This window comes from Entelurus aequoreus, linkage group LG26, assembly GCF_033978785.1.
Source record: "Entelurus aequoreus isolate RoL-2023_Sb linkage group LG26, RoL_Eaeq_v1.1, whole genome shotgun sequence".
NCBI lineage: Eukaryota > Metazoa > Chordata > Actinopteri > Syngnathiformes > Syngnathidae > Entelurus > Entelurus aequoreus.
The window spans coordinates 6,250,337-6,269,805 of NC_084756.1; the positions used below are offsets into that span (position 1 = coordinate 6,250,337).

General features: G+C 38.0%; 1 protein-coding gene across 1 annotated transcript in view; it reads right to left on the reverse strand.

The window, feature by feature from the left end:
* The window catches only part of smpd2b (sphingomyelin phosphodiesterase 2b), a 39,150-nt gene extending 20,109 nt beyond the window's left edge, over window positions 1–19,041 (reverse strand). Inside the window, exons 1-3 of the mRNA XM_062037476.1 lie at window positions 18,756–19,041; window positions 10,791–10,887; window positions 246–342 (exon numbers count right to left, since the gene is read on the reverse strand). Coding sequence (XP_061893460.1) covers window positions 246–342; window positions 10,791–10,840 — 147 coding nt within the window. The 5' untranslated portion in view covers window positions 10,841–10,887; window positions 18,756–19,041. The remainder of the gene's footprint in view (window positions 1–245; window positions 343–10,790; window positions 10,888–18,755) is intronic.
* Between the last annotated feature and the right edge of the window lie 428 nt (window positions 19,042–19,469).

Here is a 19,469-nt window from a genome sequence, read left to right on the forward strand (position 1 = left end):
ATCATACAAGTCAGACCTACATGAGACTATCATACAAGTCAGACCTACATGAGACTATCATACAAGTCATACCTACATGAGACTATCATACACAGTCAGACCTACATGAGACTATCATGCAAGTCAGACCTACATGAGACTATCATACAAGTCATACCTACATGAGACTATCATACACAGTGATATGTGGAGTGTGTGTATTACTAAGAGTATGACAATAGCGAGGTGAAGATGTGTGACCACACCTCTTGCAGAAGGACAATGTCGTGTTCTTCTCTGAGCAGCGTGTCAGCGATGATGTCATACCGCTGGCTACAGTGCTTGCTGATGTAGCGCACACCCCTGACAACACAATATAAACAAAGGATTAGAAGAGCACGCTGTAGACAAAATATCAATATTTGTTACATATTGTTCTAATGTGTGGCACCTTGGGACAAGAATATGTTGATTGACAGTCTAAAAGTAACATGCTAACATGGTAACGTAAACATGCTAACAGTTAGCATGTTTCGCATACCAAGTTATATGACTGTAAGGTGTATGACTGCAGAATTAAAGAAAACAAGTGTAAAATTAGCAAAAAAAGTTAGCACTTTAAAGTTAGCGTGCTAGCATGCTAACATTAGCACACTCACAGTTAACAAGTGTCACATCCCAAGTTATATGACTAAGGTGTATGGCTGCGTAATTAAGAGTATAAAAGTGTAATATTAGCTGGAAAAGTTGCCATGCTAATGTTAGCATGCTAACGTTAAGAAGCTAGCGCATGACTGGGTAAGAAGAAATAGTCAAATGCAGTATTTGTTGGTGTACACATAGAAAGTAGCAACAAAGCTAGCAAAAAACGTTAGCGTGCTAATATAAGAGACTCTAGCAAAAAAACGTTGGCATGCTAATGTCACAAATATGCCAACACTTTTATGGTATAAAATATTTAAAAAATGTATTTTTTTTTTTTTTTTTTAAATCAAGATCCTGCAGGCTTACTCAGGACTAGGAGGACAAGTAACTATGTTTGAGATCTTGCTTTATAATGGGGTTTCATGTAGAACTCTTTGAATAGTCCTGCAGGGTTTCCCACACATTCATTTATTTGTGGCGGCCCGCCACGAAAGAATTACGTCCGCCACAAATAAAAAAATAAATAAAAAAATAAATTCACATTTATTTATTTTTTTTGTCCGGTTCAGCTTCTCAGGCAAATCATATAGTTGATGTAGATGCCCATATCGGCTGTTCAGATTTACTTTACAAAAGAGAAGTGTAGGATGCTTCTCTTGTTGCCTTATTTGTATTTGACTTTATTAAATGTATTTATATTAGAAACACAACATGTGTATATAACAAAGGGTGCAAAGTCTGCAGGCAGTAGGAAACACATGGTTAAGTGTAAGGCAAGGCAAGGCAAGGCAACTTTATTTGTATAGCGCTTTTCATACACAAGGCAGACTCAAAGTGCTTCACAGACAACAAAGTGAAATGAAAGAAAATAAAAGCAAAATTAAAATGCAGACAATAAAAATAAAAACAGTGCAGACGTTAAAAGTTAAAAGATTAAAAGATTTAGCTGAAAGCTAAGGTGAACATAAAAGTCTTCAGTCTAGTTTTAAAAGTAGTGAGAGTTGGGGAGAGTCTGACATCTTCAGGAAGTTTATTCCAGCTATTTGTTGCATAGTGACTGAATGATGATCTCCCTTGATTTGAGTTTACTCTTGGAACCGCTAACAGATTGGTCTCAGAAGATCTTAGTGATCTAGAGGGCGTATATAGTGGGAGCATATCAGTGATATACTTGGGCCCTAGACCATGTAGTGATTTATATGTGAGCAGGAGGATTTTGAAATCTATTCTCTGATGTACAGGGAGCCAATGTAAGGATTTAAGAATTGGTGTAATGTGCTCACATTTTTTGGTCTTTGTTAGAACTCTAGCAGCAGCGTTCTGAACAAGCTGTAGCTGCCTGACAGTTTTTTTGGGAAGACCTGCAAGGAGACCATTACAATAGTCTAGCCTACTGGTAATAAAGGCATGTACAAGTTTTTCTAAGTCTTTTCTAAGTGTAGGGAGTAAAACTGATGGCAGTCTAAAGTTCAAGATTTTTGGAGCTCTTTGTTCAGTGGATCAGATGTTTGATGAAGCTCTGTGTCTATCTACCACCACTACTGTTTTCTGTTTATTTGTTACTGACTGTGGCAGGACACCTCTGCCTCTGTTTCACTTTATGTTGCTGGTACATAATATGATTGTAGTAGTAGGCTAAAGTTAAATGATTTATTATGCACTAATTAAAGGGGCAGAGCTTTGAGACATTTTAGCTTTTATATTTTATAAGATATATTTTTTGTAAGAACCACAATTACTAAAGTACATTCTGACATGGACTTCTCTGTAAACTAAAGCATCATGTCAGCTGTGACTCAAGCATGTGTTTAAGTTTGTTCATGAACAAAGTCCATGGCAACCGCCCTCAAAGACAAAGAAAACACAGAAAGGTGTGAGACAAGTTTCATTCTCCGTTTGATGGAAACTAACACGTGTTCCTGCGGATTGGTCGAGGCTCAGGAGGTCTGAACAGTGTCAAAGACCGTAACTAAAAGTCAAAGACCGTGGCTAAAAGTCAAAGACCGTGACTAAAAGTCAAAGACCGTGGCTAAAAGTCAAAGACCGTGACTAAAAGTCAAAGACCGTGACTCAAAGTCAAAGACCGTGACTCAAAGTCAAAGACCGTAACTCAAAGTCAAAGGCCACGACTTGAGTTAAAGACCATGACTAAAAGTCAAAGACCATGATTAAAAGTCAAAGGCCATGACTTGAGTCAAAGACCATGACTAAAAGTCAAAGGCCATGACTTGAGTCAAAGACCATGACTAAAAGTCAAAGACCATGACTAAAAGTCAAATACTGACTAAAAGTCAAGGGCCATGACTTGAGTCTAAGACCATGACTAAAAGTCAAATACTGACCAAAAGTCAAAGACCATGACTATGAAAGTCAAAGACCATGACTAAAAGTTAAAGACTGACTAAAAGTCAAAGACCATGACTATGAAAGTCAAAGACCATGACTAAAAGTTAAAGACTGACTAAAAGTCAAAGACCATGACTATGAAAGTCAAAGACCATGACTAAAAGTTAAAGACTGACTAAAAGTCAAAGACCATGACTATGAAAGTCAAAGACCATGACTGTTGGAGCCAAAATTCCTTATTTGTTTATATTGTTTTTATTTTTATTTTCTCTAATTGATTGTTGGGTTCAGCATGTTTAATTTCCTTTTCGGCAGAGTGCTCCACCCACTTCCTGTTAGGAACCAGGAAGGGTTGACAGGGAGGTGACTGTTGCTATGGTGCGGTTACCATGGTAGCCTCCTTTAAATTGGGTTCAGGTGTGAGCATGGGAGGGCGATTGGAGGACAAACAGTTTTCGATCGTGTTCGTGACGTGGTCGTGGTCGTGTTCGTGTTTGTGACGTGACGTGTCGTGTCTTGCCGTGACAATGCTGTGACAATGTGCCATTCAAGGTTAGCATACTTTATGTTATATAACTTACATTTGATTTAATTTAGATAGCTGGAATAAACGGATTGTCATATCCAAACACAGTTCTACAGTACTGGACATTCTATCATTTACACGCGTCAAACTGGTCAACACAGTCGCCCTCGGTACCAGCCCAAAGGTAAGGGCTCTACAATAAGTCGAAAACTTTAGTCTTCATTCGTTTTGGAAAAGGACTAAGTTTGAATGTCAGTAAGACACACAGTGGACACTTCATTAGGAACAGGACGTAAATAGACTGCAAGCAGCGCGCAGTGTGTGCACCTGGAGCGCACACTGGGACGGTGTTCAGCCACAGGCCGGGCTGTTTCGCCTCCTTTGGACCGGGAGAAGAGCGGACGGGATCGTCGTTTGGAGCCAGGAGCAACGCAGCGACAGGCAGACGGAGGACGCCGTGCTGATCAAGACGGAGGACGTCGCGCTGATCGAACAACAGCCACGGCAGCCGCAGCCCTCGCCGTTTTGAGTGACAGCTGAGCAGCGCTGGGACACGCAACGCTGTTTGAAGTACTCTTTTCGAAGATATTGAACTCTTTTCGAAGAAACTCTTTTGAAGACAAGAACAAAGTAAAGGTATGTAGCGCGCTACACGGGTTAATAGATGGCCATATAATAGTGTGTGCACACAAAGACAGAAACAACAAATCCAATGCATTGGTGGTTAATATTCATTGTTATTTAACCCGTTCGTGGGTACATTTCTATGAGGTTTTGTGCATGATTGCAACCCGTTCGTGGGTACATTTCAATTACAAGGTGGTGTTTTATGATTCTTTGTGCAAGCCCGTTCGTGGGTGAGGTTTGATTTGAACAAATGCAAATTAATAATTGCGGGTTTTGATTTTTGGTGTTTTGACTGACATTAACAAGGTTTCCATATATTTGATTTGATTTTGAATTTGTGGGTTGTGTATAATCATGGATCCTGGAAAAGGCAAACATGATGCTTTGGAAATACATGATCATGCGTTAATGGAGGAGTTAAAGTTAACACATTCAATTGGTGACACAATTAAAGGTCAAATGGAACCCTCACAGGCTGAATTGTCAGAAATGACTGAAAATCAGTCACAGCCTGCAGACATGGAAAATCAGGTGGACACAAATCAAACATCTGCTGTAAAAAAACGCACAGTGAAAATGACACCAAAAGCTCTACTGATGAGAATTGAAACACTTCAGAAGGAGAGAAGATCCAAATTAAACAAAGCAAGCAACATGCAGAAACATATCATGGAGAGGATGGAAAATGGAGAGGACAAAATGGAAGTGCAATCGTCTTTCACCAAATATCTCAATGTTGTAAAGGAAGCTGCAAGTGCACACCAATCCCTCCTACCAATTCTACCTACAGAGGACCAAATCAAAAACGACATATGGTACAAAGCCAAATTGATCAATGTACATGAATTTATTGAGCATGTTAACACCTGGATAAAAACACCAACCCTGGAAAATATTGAGGATTTGGAAAGCGAAATTAATCCAAATGACAGCATTTCTAATGTTATAAGTCACAAATCACATGGGAGTCACACACACTCTGGTTCTAGTCGGTCAAGCACCTCCTCAGCTCGCAGACAGGCAGAGGCCGAAAGGGCTGCCCTCGCTGTCCGCTCTGCAGCTCTAAAGGAAAAACATGCATTGGAAGAGGAGGAGGAAAGGATAAAAAGGAAATTGGAAGAGAGGGAAAGAATCAGAAAGAAAAAGGAAAAGATGGATCTGGATGCTCAATTGGCAGCTGCTGATGCGAAATTAGCAGTTTTAAAAGCTCCCAGCCTGCATGCTTCCTCCCATACAGCATCTGATGGCATGAGCTCCTACTTACAGAGAACCAAGGAACCACCAGTCACTCTCAACCCCCAGGCTAAGGACTATCAACCCCTCACACAGCAGCAGTCAAGCCAAGCTTCACCACCACCTCCACCACAGTCTATTCACCATCCATCTGAGCAACAACAAATAACAGCGTGGCAACTACAATATAGGACACCACTTCTCATTCAACCACCCACCTTTTGGCAAGAGCAACAGTCCATGCTTTCACACCCTAAACCCATACAGGTACAACTGCAACCACCACCTTCTTTACCAAAACATCAGCAAGTCTCTTGGAATACAGTGCAGGACCATAGCCCTACAACCCACATGGACCTCCCTGTACAGCAAACTAACATTTCCCCTCCAACCAATGGCACCCCTACTGTAATTGATTTATTGCACAGGCAAAATGAGATTGCAACATTGCAAATGTCGTTGCAAACTTCTCATCTACTCCCACCAAGGGAGATTCCCTATTTTGATGGTGATCCATTACGGTACAGAACCTTTGTCAGAGCATTTGTGCAATGTATTGAGAAAAACGCAAGCAACAAAGGAGACTGTTTGTATTATCTGGAAATGTACACTAGGGGTCAACCTAAAGAACTGGTGCGTAGCTGTCAACACATGCCCCCAGATAGAGGCTATGAGATGGCAAAGTATTTGTTGGAAAAACACTTTGGTGACCAGTACCAGATAACAGCAGCTTACATGGAGAAAGTGTTTAACTGGCCTTTGGTAAAGTCTGAAGACGTACGAGCTCTGCAAGCCTACTCACTGTACCTTCGAGAATGTTGCACTGCCATGGAAAACGTGCAGTACATGCAGGAACTTAATATGCCAGCTAACATGAAAACAGTAATCTTCAAGCTGCCGTACAAGCTGCGAGAAAGCTGGAGAGTCTCTGCATGCAACATAATGGAAAACCACCATCGCAGACCTCAGTTCTCAGACATTGTTGCATTCATTGAGCGACAGGTGAAAATTATCTCTGACCCAGTCTTTGGAGACATCCAGAATGCACCACAGACTACAGGAAGTAACCCTGTAAAAGCAACAAAATCACAAAGTAAACCCAAATTCCAAGGTAGCAGTTTTGCCACAACCATTAATATCGAAACCCCTGAAGCGGAAGATCAAACCACATTTAAACATGTTCCAAAGCAAAGTGCACCTGCTCGTACCACAAACGCCTGTGTTTGCTGCTCTAAAAATCATGCTCTTGACCAGTGTCCTCAGTTGGAGGAGAAGACCCACAGAGAGAAGATAACTTTCATAAGACAGAAAGGAATCTGTTTTGGGTGTCTTCATGTTGGACATCTTAGCAGGCATTGTGATAAGCGCTTGACCTGCAAGATATGCAAGAAAAATCATCCAAGTCTGCTTCATATTGGTCAGAAGGAAAGAGCAAGCAACATAATTCCAAACCAAAATAAGGCAAGAGGACCATCTGTGAGTAATGCACAAATATCGCTGCAAACATGTGAACAAACGGGGGCTGGAAATAGGATTCTGTCAATTCTGCCTGTACAGATAAAGTCCAGCAAAGGACACCCAGTCATAAAAACCTATGCATTCTTGGATCCGGGCAGCACAGATACATTTTGTTCTGAAAATTTGATGACCAAGCTCAACTTGAAAGGAAGAAAAACTCAAATCAATCTCCTAACCATGGGCCCAAAAACATAAATTTCCAGTTACATGCTGACAGACTTAAAGATTTCAAGCCTTACTGGGCAACAGTTCTACGACCTTCCCAAGGTCTACACCCAAAAAAGGATGCCCATAACTACAAACAACCTCATCAATAAAGAGGAGTTGGCTAAATGGCCATACTTGGATGGCGTCACTCTTCCTTGCATTCAAGCCGATGTAGAGCTAGTGATTGGGACCAATGCGTATAAACTGCTTGAACCCTGGGAAGTGGTCAACAGTCATGGAAATGGACCATATGCCGTTAAGACCCTATTGGGGTGGGTCATCAATGGCCTTCCTGATTACAGTAAGAAGAGGAGTAAGATTGGCTGCTCCACTACTACTGTTAACAGGACCTCCATAACGAAGCAAGAGGAGCTGCTGCAAAATCAATATAACCATGATTTACACGACAGGTCACCAGAAGACATTTCTAGAGATGACATGAAGTTCATGAAGGTCATGACTAAACCTTGCAAGCTTCAAAATGGACACAACACTTTGGAACTTCCCTTTAAAAAAGATGATGTGTCTCTGCCCAACAAAAAGTACTCTGCTAGGCAACGCATACTTGGTCGGAAAAGGAGGGAAAGACGCAAGATTTCTGATGTCACACAATGGCGGTACATTAATACCACTCAAATTCCTGCAGAAAAAGCCTCAAGAGGAGTTGAAGTGGATCAGGAAATGTTTCGGAAGAAACAGAGGAAGAATGGCCAGCTGATATGTTGGAGTATGGGATCGCAGCGGAGGACCCTGAGAGGTCAGTCGCCTGGATCCTGAAAATGACTCTATTGGAGATGAGTCAAACGAGGAAATCACTAAGTGACAAAGTGGATCAGGAAATGATGCGCATTAAAGCTGCACTAAAAAAGAAGACAAGTCCAATACATCTCTGACCTATGCTGGAAACGCTGGTTAAGAGAGTATTTACCTTTGCTACAGGAGCGGCAGAGGTGGAGCAAACAGAAGAAGTCTCGTCCCAAATGACATTTTGTACTGATCGCAGACAACACCGCTCCACGTGACTCTTGGTTACTTGGAAGAGTCATGGAGACTTATCCAGATAAAAAAGCATTGGTGTGTTCTGCTAAAATCAAAACTGAAAAAACTCTAACTCAAAGATGGTTATTATTAAGGTTTATATTTATGGCTCCATTGTTATTTATTTTGAATTGTTCATGGCATCCTGCCCTTCTCAATTGGGGGCCGGAGTGTTGGAGCCAAAATTCCTTATTTGTTTATATTGTTTTTATTTTTATTTTCTCTAATTGATTGTTGGGTTCAGCATGTTTAATTTCCTTTTCGGCAGAGTGCTCCACCCACTTCCTGTTAGGAACCAGGAAGGGTTGACAGGGAGGTGACTGTTGCTATGGTGCGGTTACCATGGTAGCCTCCTTTAAATTGGGTTCAGGTGTGAGCATGGGAGGGCGATTGGAGGACAAACAGTTTTCGATCGTGTTCGTGACGTGGTCGTGGTCGTGTTCGTGTTTGTGACGTGACGTGTCGTGTCTTGCCGTGACAATGCTGTGACAATGTGCCATTCAAGGTTAGCATACTTTATGTTATATAACTTACATTTGATTTAATTTAGATAGCTGGAATAAACGGATTGTCATATCCAAACACAGTTCTACAGTACTGGACATTCTATCATTTACACGCGTCAAACTGGTCAACACAGTCGCCCTCGGTACCAGCCCAAAGGTAAGGGCTCTACAATGACTAAAAGTCAAATACTATCTAAAAGTCAAAGACCATGACTATGAAAGTCAAAGACCATGACTAAAAGTCAAAAACCATGACTATGAAAGTCAAAGACCATGACTAAAAGTCAAAGACTGACTAAAAGTCAAAGACCATGACTATGAAAGTCAAAGACCATCACTAAGTCAAATACTGACTAAAAGTCAAAGACCATGACTATGAAAGTCAAAGACCATCGCTAAAAGTCAAAGACTGACTAAAAGTCAAAGACCATGACTATGAAAGTCAAAGACCATGACTAAAAGTGAAATATCTAGTGCTGTCAAAATGGAGTGAGTTGAGTTAGCTACAACTAACTAAGTGACTGAGTTAGCTAGTTAAAATTGTTTGTGTGTGTGTGTGTGTGTGTGTGTGTGTGTGTGTGTGTGTGTGTGTGTGTGTGTGTGTGTGTGTGTGTGCGTGCAGTGTTTCCCACACATTCATTTATTTGTTGCGGCCCGCCACGAAATAATTAAGGCCGCCACAAAAAAAATATATATATATATATTTTTTTTTATTTATTTTATTTTTTTGTCCTGTCCAGCTTCTCAGGCAAATCATATAGTTGATGTAGATGCCCATATCGGCTGTTGAGATTTACTTTACAAAAGAGAAGTGTAGGATCAAGATTTTTGGAGCTCTTTGTTCAGTGGATCAGATGTTTGATGAAGCTCTGTGTCTATCTACCACCACTACTGTTTTCTGTTTATTTGTTACTGACTGTGGCAGGACACCTCTGCCTCTGTTTCACTTTATGTTGCTGGTAAATAATATGGTTGTAGTAGTAGGCTAAAGTTAAATGATTTAGTATGCACTAATTAAAGGGGCAGAGCTTTGAGACATTTTAGCTTTTATATTTTATAAGATATATTTTTTGTAAGAACCACAATTACTAAAGTACATTCTGACATGGACTTCTCTGTAAACTAAAGCATCATGTCAGCTGTGACTCAAGCATGTGTTTAAGTTTGTTCATGAACAAAGTCCATGGCAACCGCCCTCAAAGACAAAGAAAACACAGAAAGGTGTGAGACAAGTTTCATTCTCCGTTTGATGGAAACTAACACGTGTTCCTGCGGATTGGTCGAGGCTCAGGAGGTCTGAACAGTGTCAAAGACCGTAACTAAAAGTCAAAGACCGTGACTAAAAGTCAAAGACCGTGACTAAAAGTCAAAGACCGTGGCTAAAAGTCAAAGACTGACTAAAAGTCAAAGACCGTGACTCAAAGTCAAAGACCGTGACTCAAAGTCAAAAGCCACGACTTGAGTTAAAGACCATGACTAAAAGTCAAAGACCATGATTAAAAGTCAAAGGCCATGACTAAAAGTCAAAGACCATGACTAAAAGTCAAAGACCATGACTAAAAGTCAAATACTGACTAAAAGTCAAGGGCCATGACTTGAGTCTAAGACCATGACTAAAAGTCAAATACTGACCAAAAGTCAAAGACCATGACTATGAAAGTCAAAGACCATGACTAAAAGTCAAATACTATCTAAAAGTCAAAGACCATGACTATGAAAGTCAAAGACCATGACTAAAAGTCAAAGACCATGACTATGAAAGTCAAAGACCATGACCAAAAGTCAAAGACTGACTAAAAGTCAAAGACCATGACTATGAAAGTCAAAGACCATCACTAAAAGTCAAATACTGACTAAAAGTCAAAGACCATGACTATGAAAGTCAAAGACCATCGCTAAAAGTCAAAGACTGACTAAAAGTCAAAGACCATGACTGTCGACCATGACTATGAAAGTCAAAGACCATGACTAAAAGTGAAATATCAAGTGCTGTCAAAATGGAGTGAGTTGAGTTAGCTCCAACTAACTAAGTGACTGAGTTAGCTAGTTAAAATTGTTTGTGTGTGTGTGTGTGTGTGTGTGTGTGTGTGTGTGTGTGTGTGTGTGTGTGTGTGTGTGTGTGTGTGTGTGTGTGTGTGTGTGTGTGTGTGTGTGCGTGCGCTCACCAGCAGTTGAGAGAGAAGACCTGGATGGTGATGTCCTGGGTCTGATCCATGATGATGCTGCCACAACAATCCTCCAGTCTGCTATCAGCTGACTTCACTAATAAATTAAAAAGTGCACAGTCAGCGACTAAAGTGAGACTTCTGCAGAGCTGACAGAGTTTGAGGTGTTCTATGGTTATATAAACCAGGTGTGAGGGTAGTTGTCATTGCCTAAGTTGAGGTGTTCTATGGCTATATAAAAGAGGTGTGAGGGTAGTTGTCACCGCCTACGTTGCAGCACCAGTGGAAAAGAGTGACGTCACTGTGTGAGTGTTGTGTGTGAAAGGAGCTGACCTGGCACCCGCTGGGTCACGAGGGGCCCAAATAGAAAAAGGAGAAATGCCAGTTGTTGCAAATCATCTAAATATACAAACCCCGTTTCCATATGAGTTGGGAAATTGTGTTGGATGTAAATATAAACGGAATACTTTTTGCAAATCCTTTTCAACCCATATTCAGTTGAATGCACTACAGAGACAACATATTTGATGTTCAAACTCATAAACTTTATTTTTTTTTTGCATATAATAATGAACTTAGAATTTCATGGCTGCAACACGTGCCAAAGTAGTTGGGAAAGGGCATGTTCACCACTGTGTTACATGGCCTTTCCTTTTAACAACACTCAGTAAACGTTTGGGAACTGAGGAGACACATTTTTGAAGCTTCTCAGGTGGAATTCTTTCCCATTCTTGCTTGATGTACAGCTTAAGTTGTTCAACAGTCCGGGGGTCTCCCTTGTGCTATTTTAGGCTTCATAATGCGCCACACATTTTCAATGGGAGACAGGTCTGGACTACAGGCAGGCCAGTCTAGTACCCGCACTCTTTTACTATGAAGCCACGTTGATATAACACGTGGCTTGGCATTGTCTTGCTGAAATAAGCAGGGGCGTCCATGGTAACGTTGCTTGGATGGCAACATATGTTGCTCCAAAAGCTGTATGTACCTTTCAGCATTAATGGCGCCTTCACAGATGTGTAAGTTACCCATGTCTTGGGCACTAATACACCCCCATACCATCACACATGCTGCCTTTTACACTTTGCGCCTATAACAATCCGGATGGTTCTTTTCCTCTTTGGTCCGGAGGACACGACGTCCACAGTTTCCAAAAACAATTTGAAATGTGGACTCGTCAGACCACAGAACACTTTTCCACTTTGTATCAGTCCATCTTAGATGAACTCAGGCCCAGCGAAGCCGACGGCGTTTCTGGGTGTTGTTGATAAACGGTTTACGCCTTGCATAGGAGAGTTTTAACTTGCACTTACAGATATAGCGACCAATTGTAGTTACTGACAGTGGGTTTCTGAAGTGTTCCTGAGCCCATGTGGTGATATCCTTTACACACTGATGTCGCTTGTTGATGCAGTACAGCCTGAGGGATGGAAGGTCACGGGCTTAGCTGCTTACGTGCAGTGATTTCTCCAGATTCTCTGAACCCTTTGATGATATCACGGAGCGTAGATGGTGAAATCCTTAAATTCCTTGCAATAGCTGGTTGAGAAAGGTTTTTCTTAAACTGTTCAACAATTTGCTAAGGCATTTGTTGACAAAGTGGTGACCCTCGCCCCATCCTTGTTTGTGAATGACTGAGCATTTCATGGAATCTACTTTTATACCCAATCATGGCACCCACCTGTTCCCGATTTGCCTGTTCACCTGTGGGATGTTCCAAATAAGTGTTTGATGAGCATTCCTCAACTTTATCAGTATTTATTGCCACCTTTCCCAACTTCTTTGTCACGTGTTGCTGGCATCAAATTCTAAAGTTAATGATTATTTGCAAAAAAAAAAAATGTTTATCAGTTTGAACATCAAATATGTTGTCTTTGTAGCATATTCAACTGAATATGGGTTGAAAAGGATTTGCAAATCATTGTATTCCGTTTATATTTACATCTAACACAATTTTCCAACTCATATGGAAACGGGGTTTGTAATATTATACATTTTCATTGTTTCATTATACAGCAATATTCACATGTGATTACCATAAATACAGTCTAATATACAGCATTATTCACATGTGAATAACATAAATACAGTCTATTATACAGCATTATTCACATGTTAATAAAATACATACAGTCTACTATACAGCATTATTCACATGTGAATAAAATAAATACAGTCTACTATACAGCATTATTCACATGTGAATAACAAATACAGTCCATTATACAGCATTATTCACATGTGAATAACAAATACAGTATAATATACAACATTATTCACATGTGAATAACATAAATACAGTCAATTATACAGCATTATTCACATGTGAATAATATAAATACAGTCCATTATACATCATTAGTCACATGTGAATAATATAAATACAGTCTATTATACAGCATTATTCACATGTGAATATAAATACATTATACATTTACAGTACATGTACAGTCAAAAGGAACATATGCATTATACAGTCAGATGGCTGTCGGTATGAAGACTTCCTGACCGGAAATGCAGGGTTTTTGAATGCTTTGAATTACCTTTTTGGTGCCGCTGAAAACAAATGTAATGGCCACGCCCTACTGTATGTACCTGGTGATTAGAATTAGTCAAAATCTTACAACTTTCTGTACAGACTCAACTGTCTGACAATGGAACAGTTGAACAGTTCACATTAACTGTTCCTCTATGGTGAATTAAAATTGGCTCACAAAACTTAACAGATTTTTTTTTCTGTAGTGGTAGCAGCAGCTTCCAGTTGTGGTGGCGTCGTGGCAACAGCAAAAGTTGCTTTGTTGGCCACGCCAGTGACATTTGGCACCGTTAACTGCTGCCTGCCTTTAAATGGCTGACTTGCGGTTAGCTAATAGCATGTTCAGTTCACCCCTTTACGACTTTTTAATGACTGGACATCAAATGTAACGCTTTTTAATACCATTTATGGGCATAAGTTTCACAAAATATATTTAATACTTTTTATTGACAATGAATCGGTGACATTGGTGTAAAGATTTGATGTGGCGAGAGTAAAAAAACAAGTAAACATTATTGATGAACATTATTTATGAGTGACCATTTTGGGACCCAAGGGTGAAAAAGGGGAAACAAAGGTTACTAATTTTAGCACCTAAAAGTAGACGCTGTGCTGAATTATAGTTGCCTTTTCAAGAGAAAGAACAATAGTTTGGATGTAAACAGTAGGTGTCATCGATGTAAACATGGCCGAAAACATTGATGTAAACATGGCGTCGTCGATGTAAACAGTAGGTGTTTTTCCAAGGGAAAGAACAATAGTTTTGATATAAACAGTAGGTGTTTTTCAAGAGAAAGAACAATAGTTTTGATGTAAACAGTAAGTGTTTTTCAAGAGAAAGAACAATAGTTTTGATGTAAACAGTAGGTGTTTTTCAAGAGAAAGTAGAACAATAGTTTGGATGTAAACTGTAGGTGTTTTTCAAGAGAAAGAACAATAGTTTTGATGTAAACAGTAGGTGTTTTTCAAGAGAAAGTAGAACAATAGTTTGGATGTAAACTGTAGGTGTTTTTCAAGAGAACGAACAATAGTTTGCATGTAAACAGTTGGTGTTTTTCAAGAGAAAGTAGAACAATAGTTTGGATGTAAACAGTAGGTGTTTTTCAAGAGAAAGTAGAACAATAGTTTGGATGTAAACAGTAGGTGTTTTTCAAGAGAAAGAACAACAATAGTTTGGATGTAAACAGTAGGTGTTTTTCAAGAGAAAGAACATTAGTTTGGATGTAAACAGTAGGTGTTTTTCAAGAGAAAGAACAATAGTTTGGATGTAAACAGTAGGTGTTTTTCAAGAGAAAGAACAATAGTTTGGATGTAAACAGTAGGTGTTTTTATCAAGAGAAAGAACAATAGCTTGGATGTAAACAGTAGGTGTTTTTCAAGAGAAAGAACAATAGTTTGGATGTAAACAGTAGGTGTTTTTCAAGAGAAAGAACAATAGTTTGGATGTAAATAGTAGGTGTTTTTCAAGAGAAACAACAATAGTTTGGATGTAAACAGTAGGTGTTTTTCAGGAGAAAAAACAACAATAGTTTGGATGTAAACAGTCGGTGTTTTTCAAGAGAAAGAACAATAGTTTGGATATAAACAGTAGGTGTTTTTCAAGAGAAAAAACAGTAGTTTGGATGTAAACAGTAGGTGTTTTTCAAGAGAAAGAACAATAGTTTGGATGTAAACAGTCGGTGTTTTTCAAGAGAAAGAACAATAGTTTGGATATAAACAGTAGGTGTTTTTCAAGAGAAAAAACAGTAGTTTGGATGTAAACAGTAGGTGTTTTTCAAGAGAAAGAACAATAGTTTGGATATAAACAGTAGGTGTTTTTCAAGAGAAAGAACCACAATAGTTTGGATGTAAACAGTAGGTGTTTTTCAAGAGAAAGAACAATAGTTTGGATGTAAACAGTAGTGTTTTTCAAGAGAAACAACAACAATAGTTTGGATGTAAACAGTAGGTGTTTTTCAAGAGAAAGAACAATAGTTTGGATGTAAACAGTAGGTGTTTTTCAAGAGAAAGAACAATAGTTTGGATGTAAACAGTAGGTGTTTTTCAAGAGAAAGTAGAACAATAATTTGGATGTAAACAGCAGGTGTTTTTCAAGAGAAACAACAACGATAGTTTAGATGTAAACATTAGGTGTTTTTCAAGAGAAAGAACAACAATAGTTTAGATGTAAACATTAGGTGTTTTTCAAGAGAAAGAACAACAATAGTTTAGATGTAAACATTAGGTATTTTTCAAGAGAAACAACAACAATAGTTTGGATGTAAACAGTAGGTGTCTTTCAAGAGAAAGAACAATAGTTTGGATGTAAACAGTAGTGTTTTTCAAGAGAAACAACAACAATAGTTTGGATGTAAACAGTAGGTGTTTTTCAAGAGAAAGAACAATAGTTTGGATGTAAACAGTAGGTGTTTTTCAAGAGAAAGAACAATAGTTTGGATGTAAACAGTAGGTGTTTTTCAAGAGAAAGTAGAACAATAGTTTGGATGTAAACAGCAGGTGTTTTTCAAGAGAAACAACAACAATAGTTTGGATGTAAACATTAGGTGTTTTTGATGAAGAAACAACAACAATAGTTTGGATGTAAACATTAGGTATTTTTCAAGAGAAAGAACAACAATAGTTTAGATGTAAACATTAGGTGTTTTTCAAGAGAAAGAACAAAAATAGTTTAGATGTAAACATTAGGTGTTTTTCAAGAGAAACAACAACAATAGTTTGGATGTAAACAGTAGGTGTTTTTCAAGAGAAACAACAACAATGGTTTGGATGTAAACAGTAGGTGTTTTTCAAGAGAAAGAACAATAGTTTGGATATAAACAGTAGGTGTTTTTCAAGAGAAAAAACAGTAGTTTGGATGTAAACAGTAGGTGTTTTTCAAGAGAAAGAACAATAGTTTGGATATAAACAGGTGTTTTTCAAGAGAAAGAACAACAATAGTTTGGATGTAAACAGTAGGTGTTTTTCAAGAGAAAGAACAACAATAGTTTGGATGTAAACAGTGGGTGTTTTTCAAGAGAAAGAACCACAATAGTTTGGATGTAAACAGTAGGTGTTTTTCAAGAGAAAGAACAATAGTTTGGATGTAAACAGTAGTGTTTTTCAAGAAAAACAACAACAATAGTTTGGATGTAAACAGTAGGTGTTTTTCAAGAGAAAGAACAATAGTTTGGATGTAAACAGTAGGTGTTTTTCAAGAGAAAGAACAATAGTTTGGATGTAAACAGTAGGTGTTTTTCAAGAGAAAGTAGAACAATAATTTGGATGTAAACAGCAGGTGTTTTTCAAGAGAAACAACAACGATAGTTTAGATGTAAACATTAGGTGTTTTTCAAGAGAAACAACAACAATAGTTTGGATGTAAACATTAGGTGTTTTTCAAGAGAAAGAACAACAATAGTTTAGATGTAAACATTAGGTGTTTTTCAAGAGAAAGAACAACAATAGTTTAGATGTAAACATTAGGTATTTTTCAAGAGAAACAACAACAATAGTTTGGATGTAAACAGTAGGTGTCTTTCAAGAGAAAGAACAATAGTTTGGATGTAAACAGTAGTGTTTTTCAAGAGAAACAACAACAATAGTTTGGATGTAAACAGTAGGTGTTTTTCAAGAGAAACAACAACGATAGTTTAGATGTAAACATTAGGTGTTTTTCAAGAGAAACAACAACAATAGTTTGGATGTAAACATTAGGTGTTTTTCAAGAGAAAGAACAACAATAGTTTAGATGTAAACATTAGGTGTTTTTCAAGAGAAAGAACAACAATAGTTTAGATGTAAACATTAGGTATTTTTCAAGAGAAACAACAACAATAGTTTGGATGTAAACAGTAGGTGTCTTTCAAGAGAAAGAACAATAGTTTGGATGTAAACAGTAGTGTTTTTCAAGAGAAACAACAACAATAGTTTGGATGTAAACAGTAGGTGTTTTTCAAGAGAAAGAACAATAGTTTGGATGTAAACAGTAGGTGTTTTTCAAGAGAAAGAACAATAGTTTGGATGTAAACAGTAGGTGTTTTTCAAGAGAAAGTAGAACAATAGTTTGGATGTAAACAGCAGGTGTTTTTCAAGAGAAACAACAACAATAGTTTGGATGTAAACATTAGGTGTTTTTGATGAAGAAACAACAACAATAGTTTGGATGTAAACATTAGGTGTTTTTCAAGAGAAAGAACAACAATAGTTTAGATGTAAACATTAGGTGTTTTTCAAGAGAAAGAACAAAAATAGTTTAGATGTAAACATTAGGTGTTTTTCAAGAGAAACAACAACAATAGTTTGGATGTAAACAGTAGGTGTTTTTCAAGAGAAACAACAACAATGGTTTGGATGTAAACAGTAGGTGTTTTTCAAGAGAAAGAACAACAATGGTTTGGATGTAAACAGTAGGTGTTTTTCAAGAGAAAGAACAATAGTTTGGATGTAAACAGTAGGTGTCTTTCAAGAGAAAGAACAATAGTTTGGATGTAAACAGTATGTGTTTTTCAAGAGAAACAACAATAGTTTGGATGTAAACAGTAGGTGTTTTTCTAGAGAAAGAACAACAATAGTTTGGATGTAAACAGTAGGTGTTTTTCAAGAGAAAGTAGAACAATAGTTTGGATGTAAACAGTAGGTGTTTTTCAAGAGAAAGAAAAATAGTTTGGATGTAAACAGTAGGTGTTTTTCAAGAGAAACAACAACAATAGTTTGGATGTAAACAGTAGGTGTTTTTCAAGAAAAAGAACAATAGTTTGGATGTAAACAGTAGGTGTTTTTCAAGAGAAACAACAACAATAGTTTGGATGTAAACAGTAGGTGTTTTTCAAGAAAAAGAACAATAGTTTGGATGTAAACAGTAGGTGTTTTTCAAGAGAAACAACAACAATAGTTTGGATATAAACAGTAGGTGTTTTTCAAGAGAAACAACAACAATAGTTTGGATATAAACAGTAGGTGTTTTTCAAGAGAAACAACAACAATAGTTTGGATATAAACAGTAGGTGTTTTTATTCCGACTGTAGCTCCTCTTGATATCACTATGGACATCACTACTTGATGTCCATATCCCCCCCCCCCCTCCACACCCCTGATTGTAAATAATGTAAATAATTCAATGTGATTATCTTGTGTGATGACTGTATTATGATGATAGTATATATGATAGTATATATCTGTATCATGAATCAATTTAAGTGGACCCCGACTTAAACAAGTTGAAAAACTTATTCGGGTGTTACCATTTAGTGGTCAATTGTACGGAATATGTACTTCACTGTGCAACCTACTAATAAAAGTCTCAATCAATCAAAAAAAAAAGCTGGCAGACAATGAATGAATGACGAGTCACGTGCTAAAGTCATTGTATTATTACACAATGGCGTTAAAAACTGGAGCGACGCCAACAAGGACTTTAAAAGAAAGTCAAGAGCTGAATAATTCAAACTTACCTGAGCAACTTTACAAGACGAACTGCAGTGAAAGCTTGCAAAGTTAAACGCGAGTGTCAAACACTTCCGGCTGGACGGGGCGACTCGAAGGATAAAACATTTCGCTCCAAAGGAATTCGTAGGAACAAACACGTCATTGTCAGTTGCTTTGTGACGTCATTGTCAGTTGCTTTGTGACGCTCAGCAGAACATTCAAGCCGCGTTGAAATATTATATATAAACATTAAAAGGATGTTTACGTCCCAGGACAGTCTTTTTAGCCCACACGCTGATGACCTCACATCCGGTCTGACTTATTCCTTTCAAAATAAGTGGGAACCCGATTTGATATTCGGCTTTAAACGGTACCTATTCATGTATAAACATTTTTATGATTCTAGTTATCATATATACGCTGCAAGATACATATAATTTAATTACATATGATTATTTGAAAATGATCGTTTGTTTTAAGCATGAAAAAAGTGTAATGCGTTTGAGCTCCTCAAAGCAGCTTCCGGTTCTTTTTCGCTTCCGGGAAATTCTGGGATATGCAGTTCAAAACAATAATTTGTGTTTTCTATACAATTTGTTACTAATGCGTAACTTTATGAGCATGATGAGGTTGTAGTGCAGATGCAAAAAGTTCACCAAAAAAATTGTGTTAAAGAAAACAGCAGCGCCATTTTGGAAAAACAAAAAAAAAAATGTTAAATTTGTTTTTTAAAGTTTAAT